This window comes from Callithrix jacchus, chromosome 2, assembly GCF_049354715.1.
Source record: "Callithrix jacchus isolate 240 chromosome 2, calJac240_pri, whole genome shotgun sequence".
In the NCBI taxonomy this organism is placed as follows: domain Eukaryota; kingdom Metazoa; phylum Chordata; class Mammalia; order Primates; family Cebidae; genus Callithrix; species Callithrix jacchus.
This window is the reverse complement of record NC_133503.1, coordinates 140,171,800-140,184,405: the sequence shown is the minus strand read 5'-3', so window position 1 is coordinate 140,184,405 and position 12,606 is coordinate 140,171,800. Positions and strand designations below refer to the sequence as shown.

The 12,606-nt window shown below is 46.7% G+C and overlaps 2 protein-coding genes across 3 annotated transcripts in view; one reads left to right on the top strand and one right to left on the bottom strand.

Moving 5' to 3' along the window:
* LOC144581446 (uncharacterized) overlaps positions 1-12,606 on the top strand; it is a 60,493-nt gene that overhangs the window by 29,011 nt on the left and 18,876 nt on the right. The window lies entirely within an intron of this gene.
* LOC144581447 (uncharacterized) overlaps positions 1-12,606 on the bottom strand; it is a 28,590-nt gene that overhangs the window by 6,931 nt on the left and 9,053 nt on the right. Inside the window, exons 2-3 of the mRNA XM_078365410.1 lie at positions 9,951-10,141; positions 5,523-5,600 (exon numbers count right to left, since the gene is read on the bottom strand). Coding sequence (XP_078221536.1) covers positions 9,951-10,141 — 191 coding nt within the window. The 3' untranslated portion in view covers positions 5,523-5,600. The remainder of the gene's footprint in view (positions 1-5,522; positions 5,601-9,950; positions 10,142-12,606) is intronic.

Below are 12,606 nucleotides of genomic sequence, written 5' to 3'. Positions count from 1 at the left end.
AGAATTATTTAAAAGAGAAGCTCCCCATTCAAGGGTATCTGAAATTAAGACCCAGAATTTACCAAAATTATACTTTTAGCCGACTTTTTCTACAAGGAACAGTAAATAGCACCCCCTGCTGGAGGAGACGCCGCATGTCAAGGACTCGGGAATGACGCTATGTGAAGCTGCTGCCCCCTGGTGGCCAGAGCGCCCCATGGTCTTCTTCCAGGTGCAGCCCAAGGCCTGTCCCTAGTCCCTTCCTCTCTGATCTGCCCCTACAGTCCCTCGGGTATCTGTGTCCTACCAGATGTCTGCGATCACTAAAAATTGCGTCTTCCCCACACATTTTCTCTTCCCCTTTTGGCAGTTTGTTTAGAAAATTCTTGCCATCGTTCTATGGTCTTGGAGGGGTCATCACTCAGCCAGCCTGGCCGTGGCTCCCACAGCTGCCACTAAGGCAGACACATGATTAGAGTTGAGTGGCCAGAGTTCCACATCTTCCTGGCCACGACGACTGGTTCAGGGATGGGCCCAGGATCCAAGCAGCTCCAATCAGGGTCTCCTCCAGATATGATCCACGGAGACTTCCAAGGGGACACGTTTGGGGTTACTGAACTGGGAGGACGTGGGGCTGCTTATCCCCACAATGTCTCCAAGATGCTCATCTTGACCACCACAGGGAAAGAGCCTGCTTAAGAATAAAGCCAACCCATAGAGCAAGTGATGGAAAGAGAGGGGACAAGAGCCAGCTCTGACAGCCTTACATGCACTCTTGGTGCCAGCCCAGCTTGAAGTAATGCCATTTCAGAACTTCCCTCCCAGTTATCTAAACCAATACTTCTCCTTTTCACTTGATGCAATCTGAGCTAAGTTTCTGTCACTTGCAATCCAACGAATCCTATTTCTTTTAGTTCTCCTGTCCATCTCCATTGCCACTGACTTAGTTCAGACCTTATTCTTTCAACTGATATTTACTGAGTACCTATCACGTGCCAGGTGCTGTCCTGGAAGCTTGACCTCGGCACTGCGATCCTGCAACACACGGATCTGTCGCCAATCCACACAATCCATCCTCCACGAGATATGCCAAAACCACCCTGGTCCAAACCGCCTTCTTCCTTCTCCTGGACCACTGCCCTTGCCTCCTCAGTGGTCTCCCGAGTTACCCCCCTGCTTCTCCTCTATCCATTCTCCAAGTAGGATCCCAAGGAATCCTACGAAGACCTACGTCAGATTGTGTCACTCCTCTGCTAAAATCCATACCATGGGCTGGACATGGTGTCTTATGCCTGTAATCCCAGCCGAGGTCTGGAGATCACCTGAGGTCAGGAGTTTGAGACCAACCTGGCCAACATGGTGAAACCCCATCTCTACTAAAAATACAAAAATTAGCCAGGCATGGTGGCAGGTGCCTATAATCTCAGCTACTTGGAAGGCTGAGGCAGGAGAATAGCTTGAACCCAGGAGGCAGAGGTTGCAGTGAGCTGAGACCATACCATTGCACTCCAGCCTGGAAAACAAGAGTGAAACTACATCTCAAAATAAAAAAACCAAAAAAACAAACCTACCATGACTCCCACAGCATGAGAGACAGTGCCCAACTCCTCACCACAGCCTGCAGGCCCCACAGGGTCTGCCTCCTGCCCTGTTATCTTTCCAACCTCATTTCCTATTCTTTCCCTGCACTCCAACTATACCTGCCTTCTTGCTGATCCTTGAACACACTAGGCAGGTCCTGCCCCAGGACTTTTGCACTTGCTGTTTCCCTCTTCCAGGCACACTCTTCCCCCAGATCCCCTCCTCCAGATCTTAGTTCAATGTCACCTTCTCAGGGAGGATGTCCTTGGCACCCCCACCCCTTCCCTGCTTCATCTTCTCCATGGCACTTGGGCTCCGACATGTCGTTTGTTTGTTTTTTGTCTCTCTCTCCCACTAGACTGTCCACTCAATGAGGATCAAGTATTTCTTTTTTGTTCCCTGCCATAGCCCCAAGGCCTAGCACAGTACCTGTCACATAATAGGTACTCAATCAAAGTTGAATAAATTGATGAATTAATGAAGTTGAATGGAGACTAATTATTGAGGACTTAAAAATCAATATTGGGAGAGGACGATCCAAGATGGCCCATCGCTAACATCCCGGGATTGCAGCTCTCAGGGAAGGCGCGGAGAACTAGAGGACGCCACACTTTCAGACAAATTCTGGTCGCTCATGGAGCAGGAGATCCCCCAGTGGAGGAAACACACGGGTGGCCAGCGCGACTCTCGTGGCCGGTGCAGCGGTTCTGCCGGCACCTTGGCGCGGCAGCTCTCGGAGCAAAGTAAACAGGTTCGGAGGACCGGCCCGGGTCCCCAGCACGACACCAGAGCCCGGCAGTGGCTTTGACGGCACCTTGGCACGGGAGCGCTCAGCGCAGAGTAAACAGGACCGGTTTCCCTTCTGACCGAGGTTTGGAGCCCCAGGAAGGCAGAGTCGCCTACTACCGACACAAGAAGGAAGCCCGACAGGAGAATCCTGGGCAGAAAAGCACCATCAGTTTTAACGCTGCTGCTCTGGCCCTGGGAACTAACAACCTGGACGTCCACTCAAGAGACCTAATCTGAAAGTTGGTAATTTCAAAGAGACAGGAGGATAAATTTACAATGACGGGAAGAAACCAGCGTAAAAAAGCTGAGAATACTCAAAATCAGAATGCCTCTCCCTCTAAAGATGATCACAGTTCCACATCAACAATGGAACAAGGCTTGATGGAGAACGAGCGCATCCCAATGACAGAATCACTCTTCAAGGAATGGATAATAAGAAACTTTGGTGAGTTAAAAGAACATGTTGTAGCCCGTAAAGAAACTAGGAACTTTGAAAAAAGGTTTGATGAAATCCTATTGAGAATAGACAACTTAGAGAGGAGTATGAGTGAATTAATGGAACTGAAGAATACAATACAGGAACTCCGAGAAGTATGCACAGGTTTAAACACTCGAATTGTTCAAGCAGAAGAAGGGATATCAGAGGTCAAAGTCCAACTTAATGAAATAAAACGTGAAGAAAAGATTAGAGAAAAAAGGATAAAAAGGAATGAGCAAAGTCTCCAAGAAATGTGGGACTACGTGAAAAGACCAAATTTACGTTTGATAGGTGTACCTGAATGCGACGGAGAGAATGAATCCAAGCTGGAAAATACCCTTCAGGATATTATTCAGGAAAATTTTCCTAAACTAGCAAAGCAGGTCAACATTCAACCCCAGGTAATACAGAGAACACCACAAAGATATTCCTCAAGAAGAGCAACCCCAAGGCACATAATCGTTAGATTCACCAGGGTTGAAACGAAGGAGAAAATACTAAGGGCAGCCAGAGAGAAAGGTCATGTTACCCACAAAGGCAAGCCTATCAGACTTACAGCAGATCTCTCAGCAGAAACTCTACAAGCCAGAAGAGAGTGGGGGCCAATATTCAACATTCTCAAAGAACAGAACCTTCAGCCCAGAATTTCATATCCAGCCAGACTAAGCTTCACAACTGAAGGAAAAATAAAATCTTTTATGAACAAGCAAGAACTCGGAGATTTTATTACCACCAGGCCTGCTTTACAAGAGCTTCTGAAAGAAGCATTACACACAGAAAGAAACAACCAGTATTAGCCTTTCTAAAAATACACCAAAAAGTAAAGAGCACCAACATAAAGAAGAATTTACACCAACGAATGGATAAAATAGCCAGTCAACATCAAATGGCAGTAACCCTAAATTTAAATTGACTAAATCCCCCAATCAAAAGACACAGCCAAAACCCAATGGCATTTTACATCCAGACCTGTTTCACATGCAAGGATACACAAAGACTCAAAACAAAGGGATGGAGAAAGATTTACCAACCAAATGGAGAGCAAAAATAAATAATAAATAAATAAAAAGCAGGAGTTGCAATTCTCGTATCGGATAAAATAGATTTTAAAGCAACAAAGATATAGTGGTAAAAGGATCAACGCAACAACAAGAGCTAACGATCCTAACACCCAGATAGGAGACTTAGATTCAATGAGACAGAAAATTAATAAGGATATCAAGGACTCGAACTCAGATCCGGAACAAGTAAACTTAATAAATATTCATAGAGCTCTCCACTTCAAATACACAAAATATACATTCTTGTCAATACCACATCACACCTACCCATAAGTTTAGATGAAACATTGATTGGCCATTATTAATACTCAATTTTTTTCAAAATAAAGCAATATTTCCATTTACTCTCCCTCTTTCTCTTCCTCTTTCTTCCTCTCCTTTACTTATTTTTTTTTTCTTTCCTTCTCTCAAAACAAAGAAATCAACTTGTAAACCTCTAGATCCAGGTCGGCAATGTCTCTCTCATTGCTTGATTTCCTTCCTTCCCTTCCCTCCCTCCCCGCTTCCTCCCTTCCTTCCTTCCTTCCTTCATCCCTTCCTTCCTCCCTACCGTCCTTCTTCCCTCCGTTCCTGCCTTCCTCCCACCCCCCCAAAAAAAAAAAAATCAATATTGGGCCAGGCACGGTGGCTTGCATCTGTAATCCCAGCACTTTGGGAGGCCAAAGTGGGTGGATCACCTGAGGTCAGGAGTTCGAGACCAGCCTGACCAACATGGAGAAACCCGTCTCTACCAAAAATACAAAACTAGCCAGGCATGGTGGCATGCCCCTGTAATCCCAGCTACTGGGAGGCTGAGGCAGGAGAATCACTTGAACCCAGGAAGCGGAAGTTGCAGTGAGCTGAGATTGTGCTATTGCACTCCAGCCTGGGCAACAAGAGTGAAATTCCATCTCAAAAACAAGAAATCCGTGTTAATGAGCTTGCAGGTGTAACAGGGTGAGAAACGGGGAGATATGGATATCATCAAAGTAAGTGAGAGTCATGATAAACGAAGTGTAGGGCAGGCGCAGCGGCTCACACAGGCAGATCACCTGAAGTCAGGAGTTCAAGACCATCCTGGCCAACATAGAGAAACCCCACCTCTAACAAAAATACAAAAATTAGCTGGGTGTGGTGGCTCGTGCCTGTAACCCCTGCTACTCAGGAGGCTGAAGCATGGGAATGACTTAAACCTGGGAGGCAGAGGTTGCAGTGACCTGAGATCGCCCCACTGCACTCCAGCCTGGGTGACAGAGCAAGACTCCATCTCCAAAATGAAAAAGAAAGAAAGGTGGCTCACGCCTGTAATCCCAGCACTTTGGGAGGCTGAGGTGGGCAGATCATGAGGTCAAGAGATCGAGACCATCCTGGCCAACACAGTGAAACCCCATCTCTACTAAAAATACAAAAAAATTAACTGGGCGTGGTGGCACGCGCTTGTGGTCCCAGCTAATCAGGAGGCTGAGGCAAAGAATTGCTTGAACCCAGGAGGTGGAGGTTGCAGTGATCCGAGATTGCGTCACTGCACTCCAGCCTGGTGACAGAGCAAGACTCTGTCTCAAAAAAATAAATAAAAATAAAAATAGATAAATTTAGTTCAAGGAAATATGTTCACAAATTTTAGTTTGACTTCAAGTTCATTGACTTTCACTTACCTGCCGTTGCCTATTTCTTGGGAATATCTTGCTTTTCCCGCTCTTTCCCATAGCGGCCTCTGGTTATCAAAGTAGAGACTGTCGGTCAAGGAGAAAACAGAGTTAGGTGGGACCGCATCCCAGGCTATGGCACCATGGGGACACCAAGCTCAGTACCTCCGGTGTCCAAGTCACTTACAGGACAGCCCTAAGGAGACTCTAGGATCTTTGAACTGGGTAGATGATCCCTACCAGTGCCCTTTACAGTGCTGAAAGCAGGACCATAGTTATCTCTGAGATTCCAGAGCCTGGTGTACCGTGGTTTCAAAAATTCTTTTTGAATGAATGATTTGCTGAATGAATAAGTGAATGATTTTTTAAGAGTTAGTTAGCCAGGAGCAGTGTCTCATGCCTGTAATCCAAGCACTTTGGGAGGCCAAGGCACGAGGATTGCTAGAGCCCAGAAATTCAAGACCAGCCTGAGCAACATGGTGAAACCTTACCCTGCAAAAATTAGCCTGATGAGATGGTGTGCACCTGTAGTCTCAGCTACTTGGGAGGCTGAGAGGGGATGATCACCTGAGCCCAGGAGATCAAGGCTGCAGGGAGCCATGATCGCACCACTTCACTCCAGCCTGGGCAACAGAGCAAGACCTTGTCCCACCCCACCCCCTCCAAAAAAAAGATAGGCAAGGCTCAGTGGCTCATGCCTATAATCCCAGCACTTTGGGAAGCCAAGGAAGGCAGATCACCTGAGGTCAGGAGTTCAAGACCAGCCTGACCAACACGGAGAAACCCCTTCTCTACTAAAAATGCAAAATTAACCAGGCATGGTGGTGCATGCCTGTAATCCCAGCTACTTGAGAGGCTGAGGTGGAACTACTTGAACCCAGGAGGTGGAGGTTGAGGTGAGCCAAGATTGTGCCATTGCACTCCAGCCTGGGCAACAAGAGCGAAACTCCATCTCAAAAAAAAAAAAAAAGATAAAAGAATCAATAACTATCGGCACCATAGGAAAGGCAAAAAATTAAATAATTTAAAAAGAAGAAAAAAAATTTAAAGTCAAGAACTGAATGAATAAATGGATGGATAGCTGAAATGATGATGGAAGAAAGAATGGATTATAAAAGGTAGATAAGTGGGAAGATGGGAGGATGGAAGAAATGAGAGAGAGAGATGAGTAGAAGAATGGATGGGTGAAAGAGAGGGTGAATGGAAAGGATCGATGGAGAGTTGACAGGTGAATGGATAGGTGAATGAATAAAGAAATGGATGGATAGATGGATGGCTGGATGGATGGGAAGACAGAAAAATAGACAAAGGGATGTGAAGAGAGATAAGTGGAAATGGCTAGATGGGTGAGTAGATGCAGAGATGGATGGATGAATGGATGGGAGAACAGATAAATGAGTGAATGGAACAATGGAAAGATGGGAGAAAGGAGGTATGGGGGGTAGATTGATGGATAGATGAATGAATAAAATTATTTTACTGGGCCAGCTTCCAAGTTTCTTCCTTTCTAGTTCAAACAGAGGAGAACGCAGAAGAGGATAATTGATAATCAATTCACAAGAGGTTGGTGATTCCTTAGGAATCCCTAACACACAGCCTCCCTTCCCTCTTCCAACAGCTGTAGTGGTACTTTCGGTGTCACCTAGAGCAGTAAGGAGAGCCCCAGCTAAGCCCAGGTTCTAGTCCCAGCTCCCCTTGTTATAGCTGAGTGACCTTGATCAAGTTTCTGCACCTCTTTGAGCCTCATTTTCCTTATCAGCAAAATGCAGATAATATTAGTACCTACATCCTAAGGCGATTGTCAGAATGTAACATAACATTGGTGGAGGGTCTGGCACAAGGCAGGTGCTCAGCGAGTGTTTCTTCCCTTTGTAATTTGCTTGACATTGTTAGCTACTGTGATTCAGCTATTACTTTTATGCTATGGTGAAGGGACAAGCACTCAAATACAGAGGTGAGATGTTTTGAAAGCAGGTTCAAGGGATCAGTCATAAAGATCAGAGCCTCATGGCTGGAATAGCGAGCAAGGAAAATAATTCAGCTGCTGTTTATTGAGCACTTATGAGCCAGGTGCTCATCATATATCATCTTATTACATTCTGACAGCACTTCGGGAGGCCAAGGCAGGAGGATCACCTGAGGTCAGGAGTTTGAGATCACCTGGCCAACATGGTGAACCCCCCCCCCCGTCTCTACTAAAAATACAAAAATTAGCTGGGTGTGGTGGTGCATGCCTGTAATCCCAGCTCCCCAGGAGGCTGAGCCAGGAGAATTGCTTGAATCCAGGAGGCAGAAGTTGCAGTGAGCCGAGATCACACCATTGCACTCCAGCCTGGGCAACAAGCAAGACCCTGTCTCCAAAAAAAAAACAATACAACAAAAGATTGTAGGTAAGTGATCAGGATGGGAGGATCCTGTTTCTCTAGTCAATAGCCCTGTGACTTGGACAAGCTTTGTAGCCTCCTTGAGCTCAGTTTCTCTGTCTGTAAGAAGAGAATAGTAACAATGACCTCACAGAGTCGGGTCATGTGGTGAGGTACTTGGCACATATTAGCAAGTCAGGGTGATCTTCCCGATCTTCCTGGGGGAAACTGACATCTTTACAGGAAGTGATGATCCAGGAATGGCTGGATGGGGGTGGCAGGAGGTAGGGAGAAACATTTCAGGCCGAGGAAATGATATTCCCACTTTTCATCATCCCACTGCCACCTCCCTCGTTCAGCCACCATAATCTCTTGCCTGAACCATTGCAGCCATCTTTTCCCTGAGGTCCCTGATTCCCTCTGACCCCTTTCAGTCTGCTGTCCACATAACAGTCAGAATGACCCTTTGATTTATTGGTTGATTGATTGATTGGTTGGTTGGTTGGTTGATTTTTAGAGACAATGTCTTGTCTCGTAGTGCAATCATAGTTCACTAAACCTCTGGCCTCAAGTTATCCTCCAGCCTCAGCTTCCCGAGTAGCTGGGACTACAGGTGTGCTCACCACCACACCCAGCCTGATCCTTTAAAACACAGGCAGAATGAGCAGGGAAACCAAGTCTCAGAAGGCAACACTCAGCGCACGTGGAATCTATATGCCCCATGAGGAGTTTGGGTTTCAGCCAGAGGACAATGGGCAGCTACTGAAGAACTTAAAACAGGAGAGTGATGGCATGGTGGGATCTGTGTTTCAGAATAGCCTTCCCTCCCCACCAGGCTGAAGCATGGGAAGAGATTGGAAAAGGACATTTTAGTCCTATTGCTTGTCTTCTACCCCTTAGGAAAATCACTTTCATTCTCTTGGTCAATGTCTTCAGCTATAAAATGGGCATCACTGGCCAGGTGCAGTGGTTCATGCCTGTAATCCCAGCACTGTGGAAGGCTGAGGCGGGTGGATCACAAAGTCAGGAGATGGAGATCATCCTGGCTGACACAGTGAAACCCCATCTCTACTAAAAATACAAAAAATTAGCCAGGCGTGGTGGTACACGCCACATGCCTGTAGTCCCAGCTACTCGGGAGGCTGAGGCAGGAGAATCTCTTGAACCTGGAAGGCAGAGGTTGCAGTAAGCCAAGATATGCCAATACACTCCAGCCTGGGTAACAGAGCAAGACTCTGTCTCAAAAATAAATAAATAACTTAAAAATAAAATAAAATGGGCATCACCACTTTTTGTAGTGATAAAAATAGCAGCCTGTTTTTTGTAGCAACCTTGATCAGGGTGAGTAACATAGCAGGCATCTGTTGTTTTCCCTGCCGGGCAGCCATTCTCCACAATTGTCCTGTAAGAACACCCCTTCTCTACTCTCATTCAGGTGGGGCTGAGTCCCCTTTGCAGCTTCAAAGGGAGCACTTTATCCATGAGACTCTATCCAAGGATATTTGCTGGATCTATGGGGAAAGGGGTCTTCTCTTCAGCTGCTAGGCTGGTTGGAGGGAAGCCTGAAGCTGTCAAAGACCATTACAGGGAAAAGCCTGCCTGAGAATGAGGCCAACTGAGAGGAAAACAGAGCTAAGTCAATAGCCCTGTGACTTGGACAAGCTTTGTAGCCTCCTTGAGCCTCAGTTTCCCTGTCTGTAAGAAGAGAATGGGTGAAGAGAGATTCCTGGCAACATTGTTTGAGCTCCTGGATCCAACCATGCCTGAATGCAGTCCTTGGAATTTTAGTGACAGGAGCCACCCATTTTTGCTCAGTTCAGATTAAGTTGGGTCTCCTGTTACCTGTGTCCAAAGTCCTGATTGATTCACCCAGGAAGAGGAGCAGAAAGAGACTGAGAAGCCCGGTGGAGGTCAGAGCTTCTGAACTCATTAACAAAAAGAGAAGGGGGATCAGGGCAAAGGCAGGCAAAGCCCCACCCCAAAGTCAGACCCCACCCAGGAATTCATGGAGGGCCCTGCCATCCAGCCTGACTGTTCCCACTGATAGCCACCCCTGGGCCCCACCCCCACTCACTCAAGGACTGCCGGCACTCCACTCCCTGGTAGCTCCAGTACTCCACACAGCCCGCCTGCTCTTCCAGCGGGGCCAGGAGACACCCCCATTCCTCGGCTCCTGCAGGACATGCCTCTGGCGTACACGGTAGGAGGCCTGGCAGGGCTTCACAAGACTCCAGCCACTCCACTCTGACACAACGCAGGAGACCGCTGGAAGAGAAGGTGGTGTCTTCAAGCAAGACCTCTGTGGGGTTTAGCTGGCCAGCATCCAGGTCTTCTTCCCCTTCCCACCAGCTGAATCCCCGAAACACCACACCCAGTGCTAGAACTCTTGCAAACCTGAGTCTATGCCTTCCTTGAAAGTTTCCCTATGACAGCTGTTCGCATGTCCACCTAAACTTAGAATTCCACACGGATCCAATCATCCTATTGATGATCACTCGGGTCGCCTCCATCACTCATTCCTTCAATAAACATTTCCTAAGCACTTAGGGCAACTGATGCTTCAATTTCTTCTTTTGTCAAATGGGAATAAGAATAGTATCTAACTGATTAGGAAGGGGCCTGAAAGGTTCAACCAAATATGAAATATAAAGCATTTGTTCCTGGAACATAACAGCTGCTTAATAAACACTATTCCTCTACAGCAGCGAAAATGAACCACAGCTACACTGTCGACAACCTGGAGAGGAAATAAATTACTTGTAAAAGGATTCACCTGTCTAACGTGATGCTTTTTATATATAGTTGTTTGTCTGTTTGTGATGGTGCCTGGCTCTGTCGCCCAGGCTGGAGTACAGTGGTGCAATCTCGGCTCACTGCAACTTCTGCCTCCCGGGTTCAAACAATTCTCCTGTCTCAGCCTTCTGAATAGCTGGGATTACAGGCACCCACCACCATGCTTGGCTAATTCATTGTATTTTTAGCAGAAACAGGGTTTCTCCATGTTAGCCAGGCTGGTTTCAAACTCCTGACCTCAAGTAATCCACCCACCTCAGCCACTCAAAGTGCTGGGATTACAGGTGTGAGCACCACACCCAGTCTATATAGTTTTTAAACCTGCAAAAGGGTACTATAAAGTATTTAGGTATTCATTACAGGTATAGTAAACATGCATATGCAGCCAGCCCTCATTATTCACAGATTCTGTATTTGCTACTTCGCTTATTTGTTAAAATTATTTTTAACCCTATAAACAATACTTGCAGCACATTTGTAGTTACAGACAAGCAGATTAGTGAAAAATGTGAGTCACTCAATGTGCACGTTCCAAGCTGAAGTCAGACAGGGCCCCACTCTGTCTTCTTGTTCCAGTCTCATAAGGACATTGCCAGCGGACAGAGACAGTCAGGGCAGGTCTATGCAGTGCAAGAAGCTCCAGCCCTGGGCCAGTTGGCTGGGGTTTGAATCCCAACTCCAGCACCTGTTAATGGGGCAGCCTCTGGGAGTCCCTTAACACTTCCTAACACTCCTTTGTAAAATGAAGAAAACGGAATTGACCAGGATGAGTCGTTTTTAGGATCTAAAGCATATCCTGGCCAGTGTGGTGGCTCACGCCTGTAATCCCAACACTTTGGAAGGCCAAGGTGGGTGGATCACGAGGTCAGGAGTTCAAGACCGGCCTGGGCAACATGGTGAAACCCCATCTCTACTAAAAATACAAAATTTAGCTGGACATGGTGGCATATGCCTGCAATCCCAGCTACTCAGGAGGCTAAGGCAGGAGAATCATTTGAACCCAGGAGGTGGAGGTTGCAGTGAGCCAAGATTGTGCCATTGCATTCTAGCCTGGGTGGCAGGACAAGACTCCAACTCAAAAAAAAAAAAAAGTATAATCTATGTGAGATATGTGTGTACATATTTCTCATAGGGGCCATTGGTTAATTCAGTATTCATGGCAACTTTACAACATAACTACTGTGAATCACAAGAATGTCCTATAGCCAGGCGCCATCACTCACACCTGTAATCCCATTTCAGAGGCTGAGGCAGACGGATCACTTGAGCCCAGGAGTTTGAGACCAGCCTGGACAACACAGTGAAATCCCATCTCTACCAAAAAAGAAAAATGCAAAAACTAGCCAGGCATGGTGGTGCATGCCTGTAGTCCCAGCTACTAGGGAGACTGAGGCAGAAGGATCGATCGAGCCTGGGAGGTAGAGGTTGCAGTGAGCTGAGATCACGCCACTGCACTCCAGCCTGGGTGACAGACCGAGACGCTGTGTCAAAAAAAAAGAATGTACTGTGTATATTTATGTACATAAACACACACACATCCATATATGCATGCGAAGTCTAAATGTCAAATTCAGCATTGTGGTTATCTCTGGGGAGAACGGGAGAGAAGGTGACCGCAGAAGGGAAACAGACACTCCAGTGGCAATTGTCAAGATTTGTTTCTTAGCTTTTTCTGAGGGTTTGTTGTATTATCTCTCTACATTGGTGTATGTCCGAAATATTTCATCATCACAAAAGGAAGATGCTGGGGTCCCCATCCTTGGGGCATGCCACGTGTCTACCACAGGTGGTATTTTCTGATGTCACCCCTGGGAGCGCCACTTCTTCCTTCCAAGTCAGGACTGGAGGAAATCAGACAGGGAAAGGCAGTCTGGCAGAAACGAAATCTGGGCACCTCCCCAGTGAGGCGAGAGACTTTCTACGGATGTGCCAGCAAA